Raw genomic sequence first — 27,878 nt, 5'->3', positions numbered from 1 at the left:
CCATGGAGACGTACCACTTGCAGTCGCAAATTCTTATTTCTTTCCGGTGGCCAGTTGCGTGGTAGGACATTTTTTCTCTTAAACAATTATTTTTGAATTATTTTGGCTTCTTTGATGTGGCTGTCAAAAGTGAGAGTATAGTAATGAACTCTCTCTCTGGCTGTGTTTTAGAGATGAGCACTCTAAGGCTTCAGTTAGTTGTCTTTCCTCACACTTGAGAGTGTACTCTTCAAAGGATGGCAAGTTCATGGACTACTACTTTTGCTGAGGTGTGTGTGTGTTTAGAATGAGACAACACAGACAGATTGAGAACACTGTCTTGGGATTTTTCTTTTTTTTCAAAAAGAGAAAAAGCTAACTCTCATGATAGCTCACTGATCTTTGCTGATGACAAGATCCCCAAGCAAATCCCTCCTGGCCTGGGAATCACCCATCCATGCCAGGGGCCCCGCGAAGCAAGAGGCTGCAGCTTGGTGAGCCTAGGGCTGGCTGTATGAGCCACCTGGGCTCAGCAGCCACCACTGGGGGACACCCAAAGGCAACATTTGGACCTAAAACGAGCACCATTCGAGGGGCCATGAACTTGGTTGTGTTGCTTACAAGCTGTGTGTGGTCTAATCTTGGGTGTGTTGCTTTCAAGCTGTATGGTCTTGGGTAAGTCTCTTAACTTCTCTGATCATCGGTTTACTCATCTATAAAATGAGATTCAGAATATTACTTTGCCCAACTTCTAGATTTTGTTATGGGCATAAAAATAAAGTGCTTTAAAAATTAGAAAGTGCCATGCAAATATGAAGTGATGATATTCTTCCTGTCTCTCATCCAAAAATGGGAAGCTAGAATTTAACAGACCTGTCCTCATTAAAGCTTCTTCAGATGGAGTTTTGATGACAGGCCAACAGCACTTGCTTCACTGCAAGGACTGGTGCAGAATTCCACGAGCCATGTGTTAGTTGCTCTATATTATGCCATCAGTTTTTGAAGCCAATCTTAGAATGTCCTTGCAGTTTCCAAAGAAAACCTTTTTACCTCAGTAGAATTCCCAGTGACTGTTTCTTTGGAAAACTGTTCTGTGCTGAGTACAAAATGGGTCAGGCATTTTGCAGAATCCATTGATGGGTAGATTCTGAGAATGGGAAACATGGCACAGGCCCTTGCCTGGCTTGGGGAGACTCCAGCCAGAGAAGCTGTTACATCAGGAGCTCAGGTGGAAGGGCAGGGTGGGAGCTGACTGGGGGGTTGGCACGTCTTCTAGAAGACCACCTGACACAGTGGACCCTCATATAGCCAGAGAGCAGGACATTAGCAGTAGTGAACAGAGTCCTCCCTGGGACACTATAGGATAAATCATGCAGAAAGTGCAGGAAGGCAGTGGAGAGCAGAGCAGGAGCACTGGTTGAGAATCATATGATCTGAGTCTGCTTATCTTAAGTATCTTTAGTCAAGTTCTGTAACTTCACTGAGTCTCAGTGTCCTCATCTGTGAACATGGTATTTTTTTCTTGCCTGTCTCACAGGTACACTGAGAAAAACAAACACGGTCAAGTATATAAACCTGTAAACTAAAAAAGGAGCCATCAAATTCTGGCATATTTATTGGTAGTGTAACTGTAATGGTGGGCTCTTGCTTTAAATGAAGCTGGGATCAGCTGGCACATTTAAAAAGGTTGCAAGGAGAGAGGTATGAAAAGGTAACCTGTAGTCTACAGGGGTTGGTACAGAGAGGGTTTGAGACATGCATTTTGATTCTAGTTTTGATTAATCTTACCCTCTGGCTGTCCCAGTACCCAGCACCAAGCTCTCAAGCCCCGGATTCTTTGTGCTCCAGGGGAACTCTAGCTGTATCCACCCTTGGGTTTATCTGAGTGTTGTACTTATCAGGAGGCAGTGTTCCCCTCTGAATCATAGAACTGGAGAGTTTCAGGGTTGTAATCGACTGTGTGGTTCATCTCGCCTAACTCTAAGCAGACCCTAAACCCCCTTGATCCTAGCCATAGGCCTCTGCCACAATGTGGCAACAGGAGCCTGTGGGCATGGGCGCTGAGTCAGCATCCTCCTGACCAGCCAGTGCCCAGCAGGTTCACACCTGTGAGGTAACGCTTGGTGAGCTCAGCCTGTCCCAGCACCGGGAAATTGGCCAGACATTGTAGTGTTGGCGGTGGAGGCGGGCAGGTGGTAGGATGCTTTATAACTCCAAGTGAAGAGTGTTGGGAGGGGGGGCTGGTGTGGAGCAAGATCCTACATAAAGGCTTATTACAGGCCCTCCTTGATGATATGCAGTCATTTCTGGTGGACGCAACTGCTGCCAGTCACGGGGCATGGGTGGCCAGAGGTGGGGCAGAGAGATTCAGTTGGTGCAACGTGGAAAATGGGCTTTTCTGAGGTCAGAAAGCTCCATGGTTCACACAGACATGGCAACATGTGCTTTGCAGAGCTAGAATCACAGTCATGAAGGCCACAGGGCCAGAGGAAATCCCATGAAAACTCAAAAAATGAGGAATCTTCCTTCTCCCTCCCTCCCGTCCTTCCTTGCATCTGAAAGGAAACGCTGTCTCCATTTCTTTCCTTGTCAACTCCACCGTGCTTGCCAGGACATACCACAGGCATCACCTCCCCTGAGAGGTCCTTCCTGGCTCTCCCTTCCCCCCACAGCAGGGTCAGGTGCCCCTCCTTAGAGTTCCCGGAGGACCCTTGGCCATCAGTCTCCTCCATGGGATGCGTACTTTTCCAACTGTGGTTGTAGCACATTAATGAGTCATGAAATGAAAATAGACCAGCACTTCAAACAAAATGAAATAGAATGGGGAAAAAGAAAGTGAATCACATATAACAAGAATTACTGTTGTTGCATGAAACATTTGCTTTACTTTTGTGCCTCCCCTTGTGTGTACAGAGAAATGACATAAAATGCATTTCTTAATGTGGGTCTCCGTCAAAAAAGTCTGAAAATCATAGTTCTAGAGAGTGAGTTAATTCATGCAAGGACCGTGGCTCACTGGAACAAGGCACACCATCCAATGCATGCATATCAGCTGCAAATAAATGTGCTGTCCCATGCCAAACAGAAATGCCCAGGCTAAAAGACAACTCTGTAACCAACCTGGGGAACACCCATGTCAATCTGAAATGGCAACTTATGTCAAGCCAGGATTGCATTCCATTTGCTTCAATTTCAAATGCGAGCAGCCCTTAATAAGATACCTAGGGAGGTGCTGCAAGGCACACCAGAATGGATAGATCAGTCTCTGCCCTTAAAGTGCTTGTCAAGGTGGGGCTGATTAGTACACCAGTAAAGACAGAGAGACAGAGGTGTCAAATGCCATGAGATGTGAAAGAAGGGAGGGTAGTGTGAGGGGAGAGAGAGAGAATGAATGAAAATGTGTCATGGGGGTCATCCAAGGGGGCATCAAAGGGTTAGGAGACATTTGACACCATCTTTGAAGTGTAGGTTGGTTTGGGTTTTGACAGGAAACATGAGGAGGGGAAGGGTGCTGAAACACCCACTAGAGGTGCCTCACCTCCATGTCTTTCAGGGCAGACAGCTTGTCTCCCTGCAGCAGGGAGTGTAGATGGGCTTCTCGCTGTCAGCCAATAGTCTTGATGAGATGCTTGTACATTTTCCTTGCCATCTGCTGCCTTTCGCAGCCAACGACACGTGTATGCTGCCTTCAGAAGCAGAGCTTCTGTGGCTGGCTGGTGATAGGGGTGTGAATTTGAATGGGAGTCTTAAACAGAGATATTAAATATTGGACATCCAGCAACAGCGAGGTAGCTCAAAGCTGTCTGACCAGGTTATGTTTTCGGGTTTTTTTTTTTTTTTTTTTTTTTTGGTGCTTGTTAAATTGCTTTGAGCCATTCCCTTCATTCACTTTTCTGCATATCTAGTGACACCTGCCTCCCATATCTGTGTCGTTGCCTAGTATGCCTCAGTCTGGTGACATATGGGGAAATAGGTTTTTGTTCACTGTGTTGCATTAGGACACATGGACATTTTGTCAGAACCTTAAGGATCAAGAGGGCTGTATATCTTAAGTGTTATGTTGCCTTTACCCCTGGCCTCATCCACTGTGGAAGTCTAGAGACAGTTCCCAACTTGGGTAGCCAACCGAGATAGAGGGGCTGGCGTTTGCAATGGAAACCAATTCCCTCTGGTTTGTGTCTGTTTTCAGAGCCAACATGACTCAGAGCCGCAGTTCCTACTCCTTGAACAAACAGCTCATCATTAACATGGAACCCCTGCAGCCCCTGCTGCCTTCCCCCAGTGAGCAAGAAGAGGAGCTTCCGTTGGGTGAGGGTAAGTACCATTCCTTCCAAAAGCTGGCATTGCAGGCTTACCCTGAAGTGACGAGTGAGGCACCAGTCCTGGGTACCTTGGTAATGGTTGGGGTGGGGGGATGGAATGAGTCATAAGATGTTTCTAGTAAATAAGCTGTTTGTGGCTGGAAGACTTCATTGTTTTGAGAGTTCTATCAGTTTCTCCTGGAGAAAGGCCATGGATACAAAGTAGTCCTAAAAATTACATGTTAAAGCAGTAATGCTGTTAGACCCCCCCCCCCCACTGTCCAGCATGGTAGCCCCTCACAATGTATGGCTATTTAAAACTAAGTTTAAATTTATTAAAGTTAAAAATTCAGTTCTAGACACATTAGCTGCATTTCCAATAAGTAATAGCCACATGAGGCTAATGGCTACCATCATGGAAAGGTCAGACCAAGAACATTTCCATCACTGTAGAAAGCTTTGCTGAATGGTAAGTTTTTATTATAATTAAATTAGTGGTTGTAAAGAATTCTCCAGTATAAAGTGTCTTTAACTGGTCATTCTGTTCTGCCTCAGTGTTTCTTCATACTTATATTCCCTTTTCCATAGGCCTTTCTCTGATAGTTTTGATACAAGCTAAAATATATACAGTCCATCTCAGTCCAAAAGTTGTATTTTTAAGGACTGTACTATATGTGCATCTAGGCTATTTTTGCTTTTAAGGATTTTACTTACTTCAGGGAAGAATCTCCCCACACTGCTTGCTGGAGACACTTCATGAGGCAAATCTCACACATGAGTTATCAAGGTATATTTTTAAAATGCACTCAAAAAAAGATATTGGAACCCTGAACACAAACATAACATGCTTTTCCTTAGGTGACTTTGGTTTCATCATTTAAAATTTGGATACTGGGCAGTTTCAAGAGGGCAGATCTCTCTGTCCTCAAAAGATCTCCTTCACCTGCAGCTTCAATTCACGAATCCCATCCATTGGGGAAAACTCTTCAGCCTGTAATGAGAATATGGCTTGGGATGCACATACCCTTGGGAGAAGTAGCAGCAACTACCTCACACTGAAGTATAAATAATTTTAGTAAATCTTTTCCTGAAAGGAAGTTTAATGGTTAGGAGGAGAACCGGAGAGCTTAGATGCCCCAGATTCCATGGGTGGAAGGAAAGCATTGCAAAATAGGAAAGGTGGGGCCTCGGGAGACATCCTTATCCCCAGCTGAGCCACAGGATGATGACAATGAGAATGGTCTTGGTATACTCATGGCCTGTGTTCTTGGTCTTAGCAACCAACTCTGTAAATTCCATGGTAAGTTAGTTTTCTTAGCCCAAGGGTCTCTGGGTCCATGTTGCTTGTCTACATATTCCAGCACCCTCTCTGATTTTGTATGTTTTTCAACTGTTATAAAAGTAGCTTTCATTTCTGATCCCCAGTGATTTTTCTGGACTTCCTCGTGTAGAGAAGGAAGGATTCTTCCTCTTCGAGGTCTTTCAGCTGGACCAAGATTTATAAGACAAATTAACAGGAGGAAAAAACCCTCAAGTTTTATTATGGGTGCATGGAGGCCCCAAAGTGAAATTGAGACCTAAAGAAATGATTAAAGCAGGCAATTTGTATACATTTTAGACAAAGAGACAATAAATTTGGGAGGAATTGACAGGATAAAGAAAACAGGTGTTTGGGAACTTTAATCATTAGGGAACTCTAAGCAGACTTTAGGCTAAGGTCTAGTAGATTAGAAAAAAAATAAGGTTTGTTTCTACAGCTTTCTCAGCTTTGAAGTCCCTATCTCTGGTGACAAAGATGTCTTTTTTTTTTTTTTGTCTGAGAGAGAGAGAGCACAAGCAGAGGGAGGGAGAAGCAGGCTTCCCGCTGAGCAAGGAGCCTGACGTGGGGCTCCATCCCAGAACCCTGGGAGGATGACCTCAGCTGAAGGCAGATGCTTAACTGACTGAGCCACCCAGGCATCCCAACAAGGATATCTTTTTACTTTTCATTGCAGGGAGGGTGTTTTTCATAAGGGAGATTTGTTTCCTGCTGTCAGAGGGACAGAGGAGGGTCTGAGTAGCTTTAACTCAGAATAATCAATAGGCGCCATGATATGCCCTTGACCTCTACATGCTCCTATACCTGGAATATTTGGTTTAATACAAATCCCTTTCTCTGGAGATCCTGTTTCCCCCAAGGTTGAATGGAGAAGAGGAAGGGAAAAGGAACAACCCAAGCCTGGAGTTGTGACTGTGTCTTGTCTGCAAAGATGGAAACCTAGATGGGAACAAAAATTCCATGAGGAATATGGAAGTCAGGCCACTCTGGCCCTACGAGTCATCCCCCAGGATGAAACAGGGAACTGGGCAAGCTTTTCCCTGGACCCTTTACCCCATTCAATTAAAAGCCATTTTGCTTCATTTTCTATAATGAGGTTCCACTGCTAAATCCTAAGCTTGGCTTTAACACGAACGCTGTGGACAAGAGACACATACGTTATAATTAACTGCAATAAAAATAAAAATTTTCATGATATGTGATAAGAATCCATAAGCCACCTTTTCAATTTTTCCAGTTACTTTAAAGAAGAATATTAAATTCTTTCACCAGCTATAAAGTCAAACTGATAGGTTACGCTCTTAAAAAGTCAAAAATGGCTCCATAAATGTCTAATAAAACTTTTTTTTTATTAGGCAGTCCCCTTGTGGGACATCTTGTGGGTTTTGAAGCTCGGGCAAATCCTGTCAATCTCCAGGATATAGAATCAACTTAAAAGGAAAAGAAGTAAAAACGACAGTATTGTTAAGTGTCCAGTAGATGGAATGACCTTTTCAGTCTAGAGAAAGAGCAAAATCATTTTAAGTCCCGTTAAATTCAGAGTTATGACTCCCACAGTGAACCTAGCTCTGTCTTTTTTTTTTTTATGTTATGTTATGTTAATCACCATACAGTACATCATTAGTTTTGGATGTAGTGTTTCATGATTCAATGTTTGTGTATAACACCCAGTGCTCCATGCAGTACGTGCCCACCTTAATACCCTTCACCGGGCTAACCCATCCCCCCACCCCCTCCCCTCTAGAACCCCAGTTTGTTTCTGAGCCATAGTCTCTCATGGTTCCTCTCTCCCTCCAATTCCCCGCTTCATTTTTCCCTTCCTTCTCCTAGTGTCCTCCATGCTGTCCCTTATGTTCCACAAATAAGTGAAACCGTATGATCATTGACTTTCTCTGCTTGACTTATTTCACTTAGCATCATCTCCTCCAGTGTTCTTGATACCATCATATCTCTGTTACTATTTTAGAGTCCAATTCTGCTCCGAGTGTCTTGTCTTTGAGTATCAGGCAATGGGATTTAGACAATCCGTAGGGATAAATACTTATTTTATAGATTTGTATTTCTCTGGTATATAAAGGTATATAAAAGAGAGGCCGAGACCACAGCTTTAAACAAAGATATCTCCACCTTTGTGGATGAACTGCCTTTCTTGGCACATACAGTGTGATGAATTTAGTTTCATTTTTGTATTTTGATATTTTAATGTTTTTATGCCTGAGCCAGAGCGAAATTGAAAGAAGCTAGGAATTCATTCATTCCTTAATTCAACATCTGTGACAAGTACAACTGATACAATTGGTAGACCACACTTAGTGTGTGCAGGTTGCTGTGGCCTACAAAGATGTAGACACTGTCTTCCTGAAGGCTCACAGCCTGTTGGGGAGACAGCAGTGAAATCGCAGGGGTGATGAGTAGGTTCTGGCCCTGCTAATTGAAAATGTGCTCACTTTTCTGTGTGCCTCATGAGATATCAGTGCTTTAAGCTACCTGGAGAGTGCCTTGTTCCCCTTTAGTCTGATTAGAGTGTCTGACGTAAAATTGGTAGGCCAAAGAATGCGTGGGTGAGACTGATAGGCAGAGTGAGTTGTGAGTGGTCTGGTCTACCTGCGTTGGTTGCTGGTATGGCTTTGGGGAAGAAAGGTCAGGGGGAAAAAGTGAAAGGCAAAGCAAAGTTAAGAAAGGACCGGATCATCATGGGTCTCCATGACTTGCCTGGAGAGGTTAGACTTTAACCTAAGGGCACTTTGGGAGGCACTAGAGGATTTCAGGCATGGAAATGACCTGAATGGAATTGTGTTTTAATCATTTGTGGTGTAGAGAGGGCAGATTCGAGGCAGGTGTGGCTGGTGCAGAGTTTTTCAACATCAGCACCATTGACATTTTAAGCTGGATAATTTTTTGTTGGGGACTGTCCTGAGCATTGTAGGATGTTTAGCAGCATCCTTGGGTTTTACCCAGTAGGTGCCCGTAGTACCCCACCTATCTTGATAACCAGAAATGTCTCCAGGTATTGTCATGTGTCCCCTGGGGAACAAAATTGCTCCCTGATTGAGAATCTCTGGGTTGGAGGCACAGAGACCACACAGGAACCGTTGCATAAGCCCAGGAAATAGAAAAAACAAGGGCTGAATGGGGCAGAGGGAGTGGGGCAGGGAAGAGGCAGTGCATCCAAGCTAGTAAAATGGTCGTATTGTTGAGATGGGGTCATTGCTTACCCAGTAGGTAAGCGGCCCATGGACTCCTGTCCAGCTTCTGTCCTTGTCTCTGAGACTGAAAAGAGTTCAGCCTCTTTAAAGATGAGACTGTTGAGGCACAGGAAGGCTTAAGTGACATGTCAGTATCACACAGGGAGTCAATGGCAAAAATGATTTCCTTTAGATACTGGAGCCATTGAGAGAGTTCCATACTGTGCATTGCCTTAATGAGCTTCAGACATGAAGGGGAGGACGCTTGGACCTCACTATTCCCCAACCCTGTATAGTGGCTCAGATTCTTATTTTGGAGAGTTATCAAATCACACATTTTGGAACTGGTCCATGAACAGGTCAAGGTTGGCAGCCTGAGTTAAAACGGTTGTCTGGTTAGGAATTTTTTTTTTTAAATCAGGTTGGGAGAAGAAAGACGGTCCTAACTCTGCTCCTTGGAAGCGCAATCTCTGTGAGGTCCTGGGAAGATCCTGGGACCTTGTCTCACTCGGGTGCCATGGTGGCGGTGTTTGTGCTGCCATCATGACTCTCTGGGGTTATAACCACTCATTTGTCTGACAAGCTCTTTTTATTCTTCCTAGAGCTTCATGCTTCTCAAAGACAGCTGTGGAGAGCGTTATTGCCCAGATTAGCCCAGTGGCGCTCTGGGAGAATGTGTGACCCCATTCATTCATACGACAGGACAGCTGGAGGATTAGCTCTGAAGTTGGCAGCGTCTGGGTAAAGAAAAAACAAAATCAGCTCCTAGACACCGCTAGGCAACAGGAAAGTTCTCAGTATTACCCTAGAGTTGCTCAGTTACAGGATCCATGTAGGTTAGTGCTATGGAAAACTTTCTCTGAGAATGGGCAAACCATTTGCAAAGTGTCATGTGGAGCTTATGAAAATTTTGGGAGAAGAAAAAAAATTGAAAGTGGGAATTGTTCTGGGTAAAAATGGTATTTTAAGGAGTCATTAATCTGAATAAAATCACATGCCATATGGAGGTAGGGTCTCCATAGTGTAGATAGCAATATGCTTGGTGGAGTGTATTTTTTGTTATAGAAAAATGCTGGACTATGGTAAAGAAAGTGACTAACATTAATCATGTAGGACTTCGTAGCTGGCAATTAGTGACACCCAGTGAACATCATTCTTGTCTACCAGAGCGATGAGGCAGGCTGGCATAAACAAACAGGCAGGAAACCATGCTTTCTTCCCCTTGGTAGAAAAAACTAAGTAAGAGTTGAAAGTGTGTGACACCCTCCTGCTAGCAAAGTGAAAGCACAGTGGAGACACCCAGAATTTCCATAAAGGAATGTCTTAGGGTGGCAATGTGGTTGGATTGAGGGTGGCTTGAAGTTGCACTTGCCTATGATTGGGAGCATGTCTATGCCTGTGGAATAGATGACAAATGAAAGAGATGATGGAATCAGAATAGGTGGAAATTAAGGAGAGTGGTAAAACTAGCTCTCCTATGCCACCATTTAGCTGTGTGTGTGTGTGTGTGTGTGTGTGTGTGTGTGTGTGTGTGTGTGTCCCTGTAAATGTTTGTGTGTGTTTGTGCATGTGTGTTCGAGTGAATGCGTGTATCACAGATGGGGCTCTGTGTGTGGAGGGGTGTGTTTAAAGGGTTGTTTACACTGTCTAGCCCTAACCGTAGATTGCTTAAGATGATGACATTGAAATTCTAGAAAGTCTGTATGTGAATCTGTGAGGAAGGCGTTTTGAACATACGAAAGGAGTATTGTCTTCATCACCAAGCATGCCATATCCTTGACCCCATCCCCTCCAACCCAACGCGTAACAGATGACCTATGGGACCTACTGCATTTTCGCCTCTTAGGGTCTTTTATTTTTTTCTGAGTATAGGGGACACCCAATGTTACATAATTTCAGGTGATTTGACAAGTCTGTACATTACACTTTGCTCACCACAAGCGTAGCTATCATCTATCACCGTACAACCCTCTTACGTGACCACTGACTTTATGTTGTGCCTTATATTCCCTGATTTATTCATTCCATAACTGGAAGCCCGTGTCTCCCACTCTCCTTCATCTGTTTTGCCCATCCCTCCCTCCAACCCTCTGGCAACCATCAGTTTGTTCTCCGTATTTATAGGTGTGATTCTGCTTTATGTTGGTTGGTTTATTCACTTATTTTTTTAGATTCCACATATGAATGAAATCATACGGTATTTGTTTTTCTAAGTCCGTCTTATTTCACTTCACATAACACCCTCTAGGTCCACCCGTGTTGTCACAAATCATACAATTTCATCCTTTCTTATGGCTGCATAGTATATGTATAGACCACATCTTCCTTACCCATTCATCCACTGGTGGACGCTTCGCTTGCTTCCATATCTTGCATATTGTAAATAATTCTGCAAGAAACATAGGGGTGCATATATTTTCTTGAATTAGTGTTTTTGTTTCTACTGGGTCAATACCCAGTAGTGAAGCTACTTAATCATATAGTATTTCTATTTTTAATTTTTGAAGAACTTCCACATTGTTTTGCATAGTGGCTGCGCCAATTTACATTCTCAACAGTTTACAAGGGTTTCTTTTTCTCTACATACTCAACAGCACTTGTTATTTCTTGTCTTTTTTATTTTAGCCATTTTGACAGGTATGAGGTGCTATCTCATTGTGGTTTTGCTTTGCATTTTCCTGATGATTAGTGATGTTGAGTATCTTTTCATATGCCTGTTGGCCTTCTGTATGTCTTCTTTGGAAACATGTCTATTCAAGTCCTCTCCCCATTTTCTAATTGGATTGTTTGGGTTTTTTGGTGTTGAGTTATGTAAGTTCTTTATACATTCTAGATACTAACCTTTTGCCAGATATATCATTTGCAAATATCTTCTCCCATTCAGTAGATTGCCTTTTCTTTTTGTTGATAGTTTCCTTCACTGTGCAGAAGCTTTTTATTTTGATATAATTCCAATAGTTTATTTTTGCGCTTCTTTGTGTGTGTGTGTCCCTGCTTGTGTGTGTTTATTTTGCTTTTGCTTGCCTTAGGAGACATGTCTAGAAAAATGTTGTTATTGCCCATGTCAGAGAAATTAGTGCCTGTGCTCTCTTCAAGGATTTTTATGGTTTCAGGTCTCACATTTAGGTCTCTAATCTATTTTGAGTTTATTTTTGTGTATGGTGCAAGAAAACAGTCCAGTTTCATTCTTCTGCATGTCACTGTCCAGTTTTCCCAACACCATTTCTTGAAGAGACTGTCTTTTTCCCATTAAATATTCTTGCCTCCTTTGTCATAGATTGGTTGACCATATAATCGTGGATTTATTTCTGGGGTCTATTCTGTTCTGTTGATCTATGTGACTACTTTTTGTGCCCATACCATGCTGTTTTGATTACTGCAGCTTTATAGTATACCTTAAAATCTGGGATTGTGATAACTCCAGCTTTGTTCTTCTTTCTCAAGATTGCTTCAGCAATCTTTATTATTATTTATTATTATTCTAGTTCTGTGAAAAATGCTGTTGGTATTTTGATAAGGATTGCATTGCGTCTGTAGATTGCTTTGGGTAGTGTGGGACATTGTAACAATAGTAATTCTTGCAATCCATGAACATGGGATATCTTTCCATTTGCTTGTGTCATCTTCAGTTTCTTTCATTAGTGTTTTATAGTTTTCAGCGTACAGGTCTTTCACCTCTTTGGTTCGGTTTATTTCTAAGTATTTTATCCTTTTTGGTACAATTGTAAGTGTGATTGTTTTCTTTATTTCTCCTTCTGCTACTTTGTTATTAATACCCAATTAGTCCTGATTAATACCAATAACTGGGTATTAATTTTGTATCCTGCAACTTTCCTGAATTCATTGATTACTTTTAATAGATTTTTGGTGGAGTCTTTGGGGTTTTCTATATATAGTATCATGTCATCTGCAAATAGTGACAGTCTAACTTCGTCTTTACCAATACAGATGCATTTTTAAAAAGATTGTTTATTTTAGAGAGAGAGAGAACAGGGAGAAAGACAGAGGGACAGGGAGAGAGAGAGAATTTCAAGCAGACTCCCCGCTGGGCAGGAGCCTGACATGGGGCTTGAACCCAGGGCCCTGAGATCATGACCTGAGCTGAAATCAAGAGTGGGATGCTTAACTGATTGAGTCACCCAAGCGCCCCAATATGGATGCATTTTATTTCTTGTCTGATTGCTGTGGCTAGACTTCCAGTACTATGTTGAATAAAAGTGGCAAGGGTGGACATCCTTGTCTTATTGCTGATCTTAGGGGAACAGTTCTCAGTTTTTCCCCACTGAGTAGCTGTGGGTTTGTAATTTATGGTCTTTATTATGTTGAGGTATGTTCCCTCTAAACCCATTTTGTTGAGAGTTTTTATCATGAATGGATGTTGAGTTTTGTCAAATGCTTTTTCTGGCATCTGTGAGGTGATCATATGATTTTTATCCTTCATTTTCTTAATGTGGTGTATCACATTGATTGATTGGCAGTTATTGAATTGTCCTTGCATCCCCAGAATAAATCCCACATGATCATGGTGAATGACCCTTTTAATGTAGTATTAAATGTGGTTTGCTAATATTATGTTGAGGATTTTTGTATCTATGTTCATCAGGGATATTGGCCTATGGTTTTCTTTTTTTGTTGTTTTATTTTTGGTTTTCGTATCAGGGTAATACTGGCCTCATTAAATATATTTGGAAGCTTTCCCTTCTATTTTTTTGAATAATTTCAGGAAAATAGGTATCAACTCTTCTTTCAGTGTTTTATAGAATTCACCTGTGAACCCATCTGGTCCTGGACTTTTATCTTTTGGTAGTTTTTTATTACCAATTAAATTTTGTTATCAGTGATCGGTCTGTTCGGATTTTCTATTTTTCTGATTGAGCTTTGGAAGACTGTTTATAGGAATTTATCCATTTTTTTCTAGGTTGTCCAGTTTGTTGGCATATGCTTTTTTGTACTATTCTCTTATAATCTTTTGAATTTTTATGGTGTCAGTTGTTACTTTTCTGTTGTTTCTAATTTTATTAATTTGGGTCCTTTTTCTTTTTCCCTCGATTGGTCTGGCTAAAGGTTTTATCAATTCTGTGTATCTTTTCAAAGAACCAGCTCTTGGTTTCGTTGACCTTTTCTATTGTTTTTTTAGTCTCTATTTTATTTGTTCATTCTCTGATCTTTATTATTTCTTTCTACTCACCCTGGGCTTGTTTACTCTTTTTTTTTTCTAGTTGCTTTAGGTGTAAGGTTAGATTGTTTGAGGACTTTTTTGTTTCTTGAGGTGGTCCTGTATCACTGTATTTGCCTCTTTGAATTGCTTTCGCTGCATTTCTAAAATTTGGACTAGACTATTGTGTTTTAATTTTCATTTATCTCTTTTTTAATTTCTTCTTTGATTGCTTTGTTGACCCACTGGTGGTTTACTATCATGTTATTTAGCTTCCACGTGTTTTGTGTTTTTTTCCAGTTTTTTTTTTTCTTCTTATTGATTTCTAGTTTCATACCATTGTGGTCAGAAAAGATGTGTGGTATGATTTCAATATTCTTAAGTTTATTGAGACTTGTTTTGTGGCCTAACATGTGATCTCTTCTGGAGGATGTTTCATGTGCACTTGGAAAGAATGTATGTTCTTTTGTTTTTGGATGGAATGTTCTGTACATATGTTATGTCCATTTGGTCTAATGTGTCATTCAAAGACACTGATTTTCTGCCTGGATGCTCTATCCATTGATGTAAGTGGGGTATTAAAAGACCCTTACTATTATTATATTACCATAAATTTCTCTCTCTGTCTGTTAACATTTGCTTTATATATTTAGGTGCTCCAGTATTGAGCGCATAGGTATTTACAATTGTTATATCCCCTTGTTGGGTTGATCCCTTTATCATTATGTAATGCCTTTGTCTCTCATACAGTCTTTGTTTTAAAGTCTATTTTGTCTGGTGTAAGTATTGCTACCGCAGCTTTTTTTTTTTCATTTTTACTTGCATGGTAAATGTTTTTCCATCCCTTCACTTTTGGTCTGCATGTGTCATTAGATCCAAGGTGAATCACTTGTAGGCAACATATAGATAGATCTTTTTTTTTTTTCCATTCCACTCCATGTGTGAGTCTTTCAACGTCTTACAAGGCAGAGCCAGTCATACACTAACACAGTTGCTCCAGTCACATCACTGGTGAAGTCTCTAACAGCCCAAGGCTGCTATGGTTATGCTGCTGCTGAATTCCTTTTTCCACTTCCCACTGAGTGTAATCCCCTTCCTGATAATCTGGATGCGACAGTCCTCCTCCCTCTTTCTTTCCTTTGTGGAGTCCCATGGCTATGGCTCAGGCAAATGCACCCTCTGCTCATGGCTTCGGTGTCTTTCTTCCTTGCCATTTCCCCACCTTGTGCTAAGTAATTTCTTCCCTTGGCTTAGGGTAGGTTGGGATGTGCATTAGGAATAAGGCACTGGTCTTTTTGAAATTTCTTTTATGTTGTATTCCACCAAACAGTAGGAGCTGTTCATAAATCCTATGGAACCACCTTTGCCCTTGTGGTTACTGCTACCTGGTGAGGGCAGACCAATTAGCACCAGCTCTAATTGCACTTGTCCCTGCCACAGGGTTTGTGCTTACTATTTGTCTTTTTATTTTCTTATTATAAAGCTGATTATGACCTAGAAAATTTAGAAAATACTAAAACAGAAAAAAAATGACCGCCCAGATTGTCCCACTTCTTAGAGGCAATCAATGTAAATGTGTTAGCAGTTTCCTTCCCTATGCATTGTAATGCCATGCAGTCATCTCTTGTGTACAGTTTTTGAAATTCCTGCTTTGTTTGTTTAATGTTGAAAACTTCAGTGCATGAAGATATACCATAAATTGAACTACAGGTCAGACAATGAATTGGGAACACATTTAACACAAATGCAGATAAATGGATTAATATTCTGAATAAGAAGGCCCTTCTAAAAAGGCTCTTTCAAGCATCCTTTTAGCTTTGTGCAAGTTTGGGTTTCTCCTGAATTTTCTCATTTAATGGCACCCCTAGTTTCCCACTGCTGATAGATACACAGCGGTCATGCCTGCTTCTGTAGGAGCTAGGAGCCTCCGCAGAGCAGAGGAAAGCATCTGGGTTTATTTATAACTGCAGTATTAGATTGGCAAAGTCAAAATTCAGCATTTGTTATCACATCTATTGGATTCTGGAATAAAGAACCACAGTTGGGGCAGCAACTTCTCCAGGGTAGGAGATGTCAAGAACAACTCAGGGGCCAAGATAAAGGCCTGAGCAAGCTCTGCCAGTTCACATTAGTGAGCTCTTCAAAAGTTTTCCAACTTCCCTTTTTGTGCTTTTCTTTGGGGTTGGTTTCATCTTTGGAACTTTGGTTTCTGGTATTTACTGGCTGCTTAAGTACTCCTAAGAAGTTTGTTCACTTGAAGGGGATCTTTGAAATTTTAAGCATTTACCTTGCTGTAAGGAAGCTAAATGCCTTGGTCCCGGTGCCATTTAAGTGCATTTTATCTTGCAAGGATTTTATATTTTACATCATGAGACACCAACAGTGTGCATCATTTCGGTTCTGTAGTTGGCTAATTCCCATGAACTGTTCATTTTATGAATAACCATAGTTCTCAGTGTAAACATAGCATTGCTTCGGGTAGCTGCTCTGTGTGTGCATTGAGACCTTGGACAGGTGGGGAAATACACACTCTGGTCTTGGCATCTCCCACCGGGCAGATAGGTGACCATAGACAAGATGCTCCACCTTTTGGAGCCTCATTTTTCTTGGTATTAAGGTAAGAAGAGTGAACTTGAATACCTCTCAACTGCTTTCTGGCTCTAAACTTGATTCTTTTGCCTAGTATCAGCATCAAATTCCAAGACTATGGCTTGTGGTCTTTTACAGTGAGAATGAGAACTCGGGGACAGGAATGTTCCTCACGGCTTTGTTGGGCTAGAGGGAATGTTGAGGATGGTCTAGCACAGGTATTGGCAAACTATGGCCTGTGGCTGGTCTAATGCCCATTATTTTTCCCCTGGCCCAAGAGCTAGTGGTTACATTTTAAATGACTATATAAGTAATCTATGCAATATCCTTGATTTTACCTCTTGGCCGGCAAAGCGTCATATTTGCTGTCTGGGCCTTTAGAGGAGAAGTTTGCCAGTCTCTGATCTAGTCCCCCTACCCCCTTGGTATTCTACACGGGAGAAAGCCCAGAGAGGGGAGACAGTTTGCCCAAAGTCACTAGCTGGGTAAGTTCCTGGGGTGGGGTCAGGTCCTGGTTGTCAGATTCCTGGCCAGGCTATCTTAGATGCCATCAGACACACCTAGGATGGCTAAAACAGAACCAGTCACTGAAGAACTGCATTTATTTTCATAATTCATTTGATATAATTGAAAAAGAGAGGACTTTTGTAAGTGTAGGGAGTCTGTAATTCAGTGAGAAGAGCCGCTGCATGGTTGGGGCACGGCTTGAGCCTTCGGTTTTCCATCACGGTGCGCCAGAACCTGGCGACTCCTTGGAGCCCTGCAGCACACTGGAGGGCGTCACCTCTCCTTGGAACAGGGACAGAGTGTGTGCCACACCAGGCAGAATTCCTTGTAGGGGAAAGCTCAGACTTTGAGCAGGAAGCGTGTTGCCTTCAGGGAATCACATTCTGATTTTATTTATTTATTTTTTTAAAGATTTTATTTACTTATTCATGAGAGAGCGAGAGAGAGAGGCAGAGGGAGAAGCAGGCTCCCAAGGAGCAGGGAGCCCAATGCGGGACTCGATCCCAGGACCCTGAGATCATGACCTGAGCCGAAGGCAGATGCTTAACCATCTAAGCCACCCAGGCACCCCACATTCTGATTTTAAAGTCGAGTTTATTAAATAAGGAATGGCTCACTTTGGGCCAAGTCCTAATTACTCATTTGCTCATTACCCTGTGTTAAGGATCTGTTTCATTAGTGAGAACCATTCAGCACAGAATTTCCCAAATCCCAGCTCCTGCTCACGTTGGCGCTTTGCTGCCGTTACTTAAGTAGTAGTAGTGAATTGCTTTAAAGGATTCAGCTGGGGTAGAAAAAAAAATCTGTCAGTCAAGTGTCCTGTGACGTAATCCGGTCATGGGCTCTGAGGGTTGGGATGTGAGCCAGGGGAGAGCGTAAGTGTGAGTAGTGTGACAGCCGGAGTGTGGTCTGTGGTGGAGAAACATTGTGCTTGGCAATTAGACAAGTAAGCACTCCCATCCCGTCGCTAAGAAACCGTGGGAAGGGAAAAGTGAAAATGGTACTAAACCACTGTCATTCGGAAGCAGCGGCTACAATTGTCTGAATTCTAGATGCATTCCAGAATCAGCACGGGGTTCTGTTTTCTTTTCTTTTCTTTTTTTTTAAAGATTTTATTTATTTATTTGAGAGAGAGAGAATGAGAGAGAGCACGAGAGGGAAGAAGGTCAGAGGGAGAAGCAGACTCCCTGCTGAGCAGGGAGCCCGATGTGGGACTCGATCCCAGGACTCCAGGATCATGACCTGAGCCGAAGGCAGTCGCTTAACCAACTGAGCCACCCAGGCGCCCCGGGGTTCTGTTTTCTAGTGTTTCTGCTCATGGGTTGGTCATGTTAAATAAATGCTCTTTGTGATACCCAGGCTTAGCTTGAGGCAGGATCTCACAGAACCTACCCCCCGCCCCCACCCCCGCACCGCTCTTCTGTGAAGACCCAGAATTAGGTGGAAAAAAGTGTTGGTCTAGATCCACTCTTGTAGCTAGACCTGTAATTGCAGATCCCTGGCAATGTGGGCAGTATGGGCAGGGCTCAGGAAAGAGGCTCTGGTGGTCTTATTTTTAAATCATTTTTAACGGTTTGAGCGTATTAAAATTTTTAGTGTCTGTAGGAATGGTATATGTTGCCACAGTTAAAGAGAGGAAGGCAATCGTATAAGGAAATTATAATATGTTCATGGAATAGTAAGAATAACATGTTCTAAGTTGATTTTATGATCTCAGAAGTTTCTGGATTCTATGATGTAAATGTGTAACAAAAAAACAAAAAAGGCTCTGATCCGTTGGCACAGGCTGGATGTTGGGGGTGTCCACTGGGGTGCATGTCCAGTGCCATCTACAGTGGGGTACAGCCTCTTGCTCAGTTTGGCTAATGGTGAGTTGGGGGTCCTGGAGCCATGGCTTCTAGAGTGGGGCGCATGTGGTGGGTGCACACCATGGCCTGCTGGGGTGGAGGAAGAAATGATTCAGACTTCTATTGGCATTTTACTTTTATCATCTTAGGCAGTTTCCATTGTGTAACTTTTATAATGGACATAATACATGAACACAGCTGTGTATGTATCTAATTTATAAACATACATGCATTCATTACTAAGTATGGACCAGCATTTCCCCCCAACCCCTGTCCCCAATCCAGATACAACTGCTGTAGATCTTCCAGATGAGTCTACAAAGAAGAAAAGGCAGGGCATGTTTTTGAAACTGTGAAATCCCTGTTCATGCCAAAACCGCAGATTCCTAAAATAGATGTGAGATCTATGTGCTCTAGTTACGGTGGTGACACGCCCTTCTACATGCTTTTGGTCTTTCATGCTGGCAAACCAGGGTGAGTCACCCAAGCACAGGCTGGGCCTCTGCCAAGCTACGTGGCAGATGCGTGTCACTCGCACTAAAGTGCTCTGTGGTAGCCCCGCGTCCCTGGCTTACAAGGGGGCCAGACTCCACTTTCTGAGTGGACACAGGACACAGCCTTAGTGGGGGCTCTCTGGTGCTGGGGAGGGTATTGGATAAAGAGAGAGAGAGAGAGAGAGGGACTGTCTTCATTCATTCATTCATGTGTCCATTCATTCAATAAACATTTACTTCTTACCTGGTACCTGCTGGGCACTGATATCACTTGGATCTTATTTCCTCTTTTATAAAACAAGATGATTTCTGTGTTTCCTCACCACTCTGACTGTTCTTTCATAATTCTCCCCCCAAATTGCTGCTGTCCTTAAAAATACGCTTTTGGATCATCTGTCAGTACTTTGGGAAACAAAAAGTATACGCATCTTTTTAAATGTAGCTAATGAAACAGCAAGCATGGGGCACGATGATCTATAAAAGCAGGGTTACATTTTCCCCCCTTTCTTTCTGTGACTTGCAAATTGCCAGCATAAATTTGAAAATTAATAGCAGCTAGTTTAAGAGGGAATATAAAATGAGTATTTCCCCACTTGAAAGGGCCCTCACATCCTTTCACGCCTCCTGTTGGAAGAGTCCAATTTGGAAACTTTTTAACCCCCAAACCTCCACTTCAGCATAGGAAATGTGAAAATGGGCAGATGCTTTGGCTGAAAGGGAAATAAATAGGGATTTCAGGATGACCCACTTGATCATCTGAACATAGACTAGATTTTGCGATTAAAGGAAGGAAGGAGTATCCGTATTCAAAAATTAGAGCGTCCCTTGTGACCTAGTGTCTCTGCCATAGCCGCACAATTTTCCCCTAAATACAGGCTCAGCCTTGTCCTGACTCTAGAGCCAACAGTGCCCTGACCTGGCGGGGGGCTGCGGGGGTGGGGGGCACTGAGAAGCTGAAGCCCAGTGCTTTGGATCAGGCTCCTAGTCTTGCTCTGTTGCTCTGCCCTGTCTCCTTCTAGTCCTTGTGACAGCCTTGTTCCTTTTCCCGAGTCTCTGCCCTTGTGCTGCCCCGGGTACTCTATTCCCCTAGGACCTTAATGGCCCCTCTCCCTGGGGCTAGGCCCTACTCCCAACCCTGACCCTGATGGTGGGGGGCCTTGCCCTGTTCTTTGGATTAACAAACAGCCTGCGTGGATCTCCCTCCCTGTCTTCTGTTAGGGCCATGTTCCATTCCTTCCCAGACCAGACTCTCTCCTAGCACTTGCCCCATCCTGAATAGAGGAGTCTGGTTTTATTGTATTTTTAAGAAAGATTTCTCTATTTTAGAGGGAGTGTGTGGCGGGAGGAGCAGGGGAGAGAATCTTCAAGCAGACTCCCCGCTGAGTGTGGAGCCTGATGCAGGGCTCTATCCCATGACCCAGGAGATCGTGACCTGAGCTGAAACCAAGAGTCAGATGCTTAACAGATGCTTAACTGACTGAGCCACCCAGGTGCCCCCAGGAACCTGATTTTAAAAGCCCATGTTCTGTGGTTACACTCCCCCCACTACTCAGTGGTCATAAGATACTAAATTGTCAAATCCATCCGCAAAATCCTATTCACTTTAATCATAGCCACTGCACCACCCCAGCTGCAGCCATTCTTCTGACTCCTGGATGAACAGTATCTCTGTTTCTACTCCATTCCCTTTCCCCCGACCCATATTTCCCACACAGCAGGCAGGTGATATTTTATAAATGGAACTCAGATCTAGTTATGATAAAATCTAAGCTCCTTGCTCTGGTCTACACCTTGCCCCCTGCCTACCCTTAGACCATTTCCTGCTCTCCTCTTGAATCTGTGTTCCTATCATACTGGTCTTCCTGTTCTCTCAAATATTCTGAGCTCATTGCTTCCTCAGGACCTTTGCACAGCTTTTCATCTACCTAGAAGAGCTTTTCCTCTGGCCTTCATAAGGCTGGCTGTTTCTTTTAAGTCTTAGCTCAGATTTCAGCTCCTTGGAAAGTCTTCCCTAACTACCCAGTTCTGTTAGTTTTCCCAGCCTACCCATTTGTTCTCTTTCATGCCATCACCCTGTTTGATTTTTGTCAGAGTGGTTAGCAGTATTGAACGCTTGTTAATTATTTCTCCTGTTTGTTGACTGTCTCCCTTGACTAAAATGTCTTTTCCATGAGAGTAGACTTTGCCTGCCTCATCCTCTATATCATCACCAGCACTTAGATATGTTCTGACACATAGTAGGAGCTAAATTAATCCTTGTCAAATTAGCGAATGAATGAATGAATGAATGAATGATTTCTAACTGCAGCCAGGACAGCCTTTCTTTATATAAGAGAAAGCATGTAAAGAGAATATTCTCCTGGGATTAGGCTTTACTGGAAGCCAAGCATGTTCTGTTTTTAATCTGAAATCAAAAGCCATACCATAGTCATGGTAGAAAATTTGGAAAACACAGAAACCACAAATAAAAGTCTAAAAGTATCTGCCATCTTTTATGTTCAAACTGTGGTTTAATGTGTATAATCCACCTATATATTTTTAAAAAACATAGAATTACACCAGAGATGATATTTTATAATCCGTTTTTTCATTAATATCACAGGAGGGTTCCCTATGATATTAAATATTCTTCCACAATTTTAATTTTAATGGACATACATCATTCAATCACATAAATATACAAAAATATCTCTTACTCCCCCTCCTCCCACCAAATTATATATGAGTGTATCTTATCGTAGCCTTATAAAACCAAGCATAACAATTTAAAAAAATCTTTGATAATGTGAACGGTAAAACTTAGAGTGGCTGGACATTTTTCTTGCATTTATTGACCAATCGTGTTTCCCTTTTTGAGGATGTGACTAGAATGCGTATGAAAGAGGCTCTTGGCTCAAGGTGAGTTGGGCAGAGGGGTTGGGTCCTGCTACCTCCAGCTTCTTGATTACACAGCAGCTACACAGGGAGCTCATGGGTCCAGAAGAGCCTGTTTTTTGTTGTTGTTGTTGTGTTTTTTCCTCCCCACAGGGAGATACAGATGCCTTGTTCCTGAATACCATCTGCAAAAGCTGTTGGGGAAAAATGTAGAAAAAAAATTAGAGTTCCATTTATTAATGCAGCTGAGTTTAATTTCCTTTACTCCGAGAAAAATGTCTTATCTGTAATGGTGACTTGTGCCTGGAGGGAGTGAAATAATAAAGTAGAAGTGGTAAGAAAACAAATTCATTCTGTCCAGAGACAAAGGCACTAGATTCTTGGTAGAAAGTACTAAACACAGACCAAGGGAGGCTGTTCTGTTTGGAGCCTGTAAGGGCAGTGTTGTCACCCATGTCTTCCAGGGAAATCTCTGGGGGGCTAAACTGGCATCTGACAAAGTGTACTATCCATGATTGCCTTGCTGGATCTAAGTCAACATCAGGGAACCTTAAGTCTGGGGTTCAGCCAGGAAGGAGGGAAAACACTGTTTATATGAGAGGAAGAATCTGAATTCTAGGTAGCCTTGGTCAGCAAAATGGTTTGAACTCTGCAAGGGGGATCCTCATGTCTGCTTCTGAAGAATGTGGTGAAGTTGTAAAATTTCTGGTCCCTGTCCAACCTCTGTGGGAGATTTCTGCTTGTTTCATCTATGGACAAGCTATGGAAAGTTCCCCCTTTGAATTACCAACTCCCCTATAGTGGGGGAACTATAGGTATTTAGGCCCTGTCTTTATTCACAGGGTTTTTATGTTTGTTTGGTTGTTGTTTTTAAATCTAATCTATATATATATTTATTTTTTTTTAGGGAGAGAGAGCACGCAAGTGGGGGGGGGAGGAGCCAAAAGAGAGGGAGAGAGAATCTGTCTCAGGAATCTCAAGAATCTCCGTTCAGCACGGAGCTTGGAGTGGAGCCCGATCCCAAGACCCCAAGATCATGACCTGAGCTGAAATTAAGAATTGGATGCCTAACTGACTGACCTACCCAGGTGCCCCTATTCGCAGGGTTCTAAGAGTGCCTTGGGCCAGTGAATAAGGGTGGTAGATGTCTCTTATAGTAGATAAATCTGATGGGATGGAGAGTTACGTTGCTGCACAATCTGTCGTTGGCTTGCTGGGTAATGACTCCCAAGAGGCTCCTTGGTTCTGTCAGCAGTTGTACTGATTGGTCCCTTATATCACCCTCTCCTCTACTTGTGGCCCCTCCGATTCTCCTTTACTCAAGCGTATGGAGTCTTTTGTCCAGTCTGCAGGTGGGGAAGGTCTTTCTGTCTTGGATTTATGGTTTGTGAAATTAATGGTCAAGTATTTGTGGTCATTGTCTTATTGATGGATGGGTTAGGTGTGCTCTCTGGGCTGAGGATCAAGAAAAGGCCTCCAGGAATTCTGGGTGGAAGGAGAAACCCATCAATTAACATTTCAGCATATTATCTTACCCTGATTGGAGACAGTAAAGCTTGCTCTTCACTAGTGTTTGGAGAGAGACAAGGCAGTGATGTGGAGAGACCACTGAATTTGGAATGAGACGGAGATTCTAGGTGCAGGGTTTTACTGACCAGAGTGATCTTGACCTCCTCTCTTTCTCTTGTGTTAGCCTCCCTACGGAGCGCTCGGCCCCACACTGCCATCCTGAACGGTCAGTGGCTCATTAGCCACCTGTGCCTGGAGGCCACACAACAGCTCACACCCAAGAAATCAAACTTAAGGGATTCACAACTATGCTCATGTTCTCTTCCTTCCCCAAGTCCCAGTCTCAAAACTGTTCCTGCTCTGACTTGGTTAGTGACATTACCATCTACACAGTTGCCCGGCCAGAGACTGGAAGCCAGCCTTACGTTGTAACCCCTCCCCATACCCCCACCCACTCAGTTACCAGAGTCGCTCCACTGCAGAAGGAGCTCCAGTGTTTGCCCCCAGCTCTTCAGCCCCCTGCTGCAGCTTCATTTCAGGACCCTGTTTTTCTTGCTCAGAACGTAGCAGTATCTTTTGTATTGATAAACAAAGGAAGTGAGAGCAGAGCAGTATCTGATGGGTTCTTCCCTGATCAGTCTCGGTTTCTCTGCCTTTATTTAGAAATCATCAGCGGCAGCCCCAACAGACAGAGGGCTCTGCGTCCCTGCCTCTTTCCCTCTCCCTCGTGCACGGCTTGCATAAGCTGCCTATTTAGAGATGCCATGCTTCTCAGTGTATGAGATGGCCAGGAAAACAGATGGATGAGCCCTTATGCTCGAATGCTCTGCAGCCACGGAGTTCCTGCGAAGAGTATTCTCTTTCCCCACAGTGGTGCTGGGGAGAGCCCAGCTGCGCTGTTTGGATTCTATTCTGTTTGCAACTATAATTCTCCAGAGGGTTTTTATTTGGCTTTTCTCCCGCCCCTACATGGTGATGCCTGGCCCCACCAAGCAGTGTTCTCATTTTATAGGCAGGAAACACTCAGCAAATGCCTCATCTGATGAGGGGAATAAGAAGTGTATGAGTATCCAATATGCCAAAGCGTCTTATACATGTTTAGAGTTTTTTTCATGTCTGTTATCATAGTTTGAGACTCATGACTATTTCTTCCAAATGGATAGGACAGACACTGTTGCCTCGCTTTACAAATGAGGAAATTGAATTCTACAGATGATTGACTATCTAGCCAAATGGCCCTGTTCCAGTGTTGGGAAGTGCCTCCATTTCTCCTCACTGTACACCCAAGAATATACTCGTCCTATCACAAATATACTATTAAAATATTTTATATCATTATTATATTGTTATATCAATAAAAATATCAGAAAAGTCCTCTATGGTATGTGATAGTCCCAAGGACTCTTAATTATGGATATTTAAAGTCTAAATTTATTACAAAGTACATTAAATGTATGTTTTAAATTATCGTTTTAATTGGAGTTAACAGCTAAAATTTTAGTGAATCTCCACAACTATTTTAACTAATGGCCAAATCTACCACACCGGTGCAATCTGTTATCAAAACAGAAAAAGTATGCGATATCGATGATGCTAGAGGAGACTAGTTAGCATTTATTAAGTGCCTACTACATACCAGGCACCCAGTTACGTAAGTGCCAATATCATTACTGTTTTACAAGACTGAAAACGAATGTATTTCAATAAGCTTGTGTAACTTTCCCGCAGTTACAGGATGGTCAGGTAAACTCTTAACAACCAGCAATAGTGCATCCCTGCTGTTCGGGGAGAAATAACCAGAAATGCTAGAGACAGATACTGAACAGAAGGAAGAGAATCCAGACTGTTTAAAATCCTCACGGTCTTCCCCTTGGAAGAGAAAGGAATGAGCACCCACGGGGAAGAAAGATCACTAATACTTCCTGAATAATTCTGGGTCGGGCACTGATCGCAGCTTGCCACATGGATTCACTTCATTAATCCTCACAACACTGGGAGGTCCTGCCTGTCCTCATTTTACAGGCATGGAAACTGAGGCACAGAGATAAGAAACAGTCCAGTCAGGATTAGAACCCAGAGCCTGTGCTTTAAGCCTTGCTTTCTACAACTGCTTAGAAAATTCTAGTTCATCAGCCAGGAACCAGCACTACACTAGGCAGCTGCTATGCACGAGCTCATGGTCCTGACAACCACGAGAGTATGTCTCCATTTCACGCTTGCACCCAGGCTCCCAGTCACCCTTAAGGCAGAGACCAGTGTGTTGCCTTGCGCCAAATCTGTGCCAGGAAGTTTGTCACAGAAGTGGACACGGAATTCAGGCCCGTGAACGGCTCTTATCGTTGAACCTTTCTCCCTCCACTTTGGCTTCTGCTTGATTTTTCAGTGTTTCTGGCATCTCATTATGGAAAATCGGTTCCCCTCTTCACACATCCTCAGCTTTCTTTAGCTTCTTGTCACTGCCCAGACGTGCACTCCCAAGTCTTCAAACAGATGACTCTAACCAGGGAAGGGTATTCAAGGGCGTCCAAATGTTGGGCTGTTGATACCATTCTTCTGAGCACAGCGCCTTGACCACGAACGATCCTCCCTGTGCAGTACCTAGCAGAATCTTCAAGCTGGCTGTGCATACCTGCCCCCCCTTTGCTGCTCCCTCTTGAAATGCAGCTGTGCCTTTGGCTAGAGTCGGGCCAGGGCTGAGGGAAATGCTGGGACAATATGGAATGCTGGTCCTGCTAGGTTCTCTCTGTCTAAATAAAAGCAGAAGTGCTCCAGCAGAAAGAGGGTTGAAGAACCCACTTAGGATCTCTGAAAAGTAGCATCAAGAGTGAGAACAAATACAAGAGAGGGAAAAATTAAAAATGTCTGAAATGCAAAATATTATGACTAGTTGTAGTTAAAGGAAGAGACATTTTAAAACTATGGTGAGATTTGAAGTTTGAGAATTAATGGAGAGGTAACTCTTGGTGGAAAAGAACAGAAGTAAGGTATGGTGGTGGTTTTGTTTCAGGTTTCTTCCTTGCTTTCTAGGTGGGGGGGGCGGGGCGCAGGTAAGGTTTGTTTAGAGTGTACCATCGGATCAGGTCACATGTCCTATTAACAGAATGAATGATAGGCACACGGATTTATTTGTATTCCCTCCAAATAGGCAAAGGGAGATTTTCTTGTTATTTGAGCCTGGCCCACTGCCATGCAAATGAACCCACATGAAATTTTGAAACCCTTCATCTGTGTTACTGCAAAGAATTGATTTATTGAGAACAGGGATTTTCTGATTTGTTCTTCAGTATCCTAAGGATTTTCAGCAATTCTTTAAGATCCACTGTTGGCCCCCTAGTGGGTAAAGGCCTAGTAGGTTCTATCCCAGGGCCTCACTTCTGTGTAGCTTATTTTACATGTGGGGATTCTGCTCTTAATTATATATATATATCACAAGGGGAGCTGCAAAAGGTTGAAAGATTCACAAGGGTGAATTTTTAGGGGGTGTTTTCCTTTCATGTCCAGGTTTGGAAATTGACTAATCACTACCCCCCCCCCCATAGAAACTGACTAACCCCCTACTGTGCCTGGACCTGGTACCCTGGGGAGGAGGCTGCCAGAGGCCCCCCGGGGGACCTCTGGAGGTGACCTCAGCTCACAGTGCACAGCTGGTTGCCACCTTTCTCTCCTTTCAAGATTTATACTCAGGCCTAAAAGGTATCATTTTACATGGTTGAGGTCATATTGCTTACATAAACTGCTTTTTTCACTTAATGATCTTTTGCAAGCTTCCCCCTTCCTCACATCATTAAATTCCTAAACATAAATTTTAATGGATGTAGCCATATCCTGTCACTTGTATTTAATCATTTTCCCATGCGAAATTTAGATTTTTTGTGTGTGTGGCTATAATAAATGATACTCTGATGAACCTTTTTGTCCAAAACCTTTTGTCGAATGTTTCTAATTATTTCTTCAGTAGAAGTGGCATTCCTGGGTCAAAGAATATCCCACCTATAAAACTCAATATATTTTGCTAAACTTCTTTCCAGAAATGCTCCATCAATTTATAGTCCCACAGTGAAATATAACAATGCAGAATTTCAGTCGACTGCTTTGTTTTGTCAGGAAAGAAAAAAAAAAA

The 27,878-nt window shown here is 42.8% G+C and overlaps 1 protein-coding gene across 1 annotated transcript in view; it reads left to right on the top strand.

The window, feature by feature from the left end:
- FRMD3 (FERM domain containing 3) overlaps positions 1–27,878 on the top strand; it is a 296,525-nt gene that overhangs the window by 238,285 nt on the left and 30,362 nt on the right. Inside the window, exon 13 of the mRNA XM_028122279.2 lies at positions 4,169–4,293. Coding sequence (XP_027978080.1) covers positions 4,169–4,293 — 125 coding nt within the window. The remainder of the gene's footprint in view (positions 1–4,168; positions 4,294–27,878) is intronic.

The sequence above is a fragment of the Eumetopias jubatus genome, unplaced genomic scaffold, assembly GCF_037043125.1.
Source record: "Eumetopias jubatus isolate StellerSeaLion01/CBP00866 unplaced genomic scaffold, mEumJub1_p1.0 scaffold_15, whole genome shotgun sequence".
NCBI lineage: Eukaryota > Metazoa > Chordata > Mammalia > Carnivora > Otariidae > Eumetopias > Eumetopias jubatus.
This window is presented reverse-complemented; position numbering and strand designations above follow the sequence as displayed.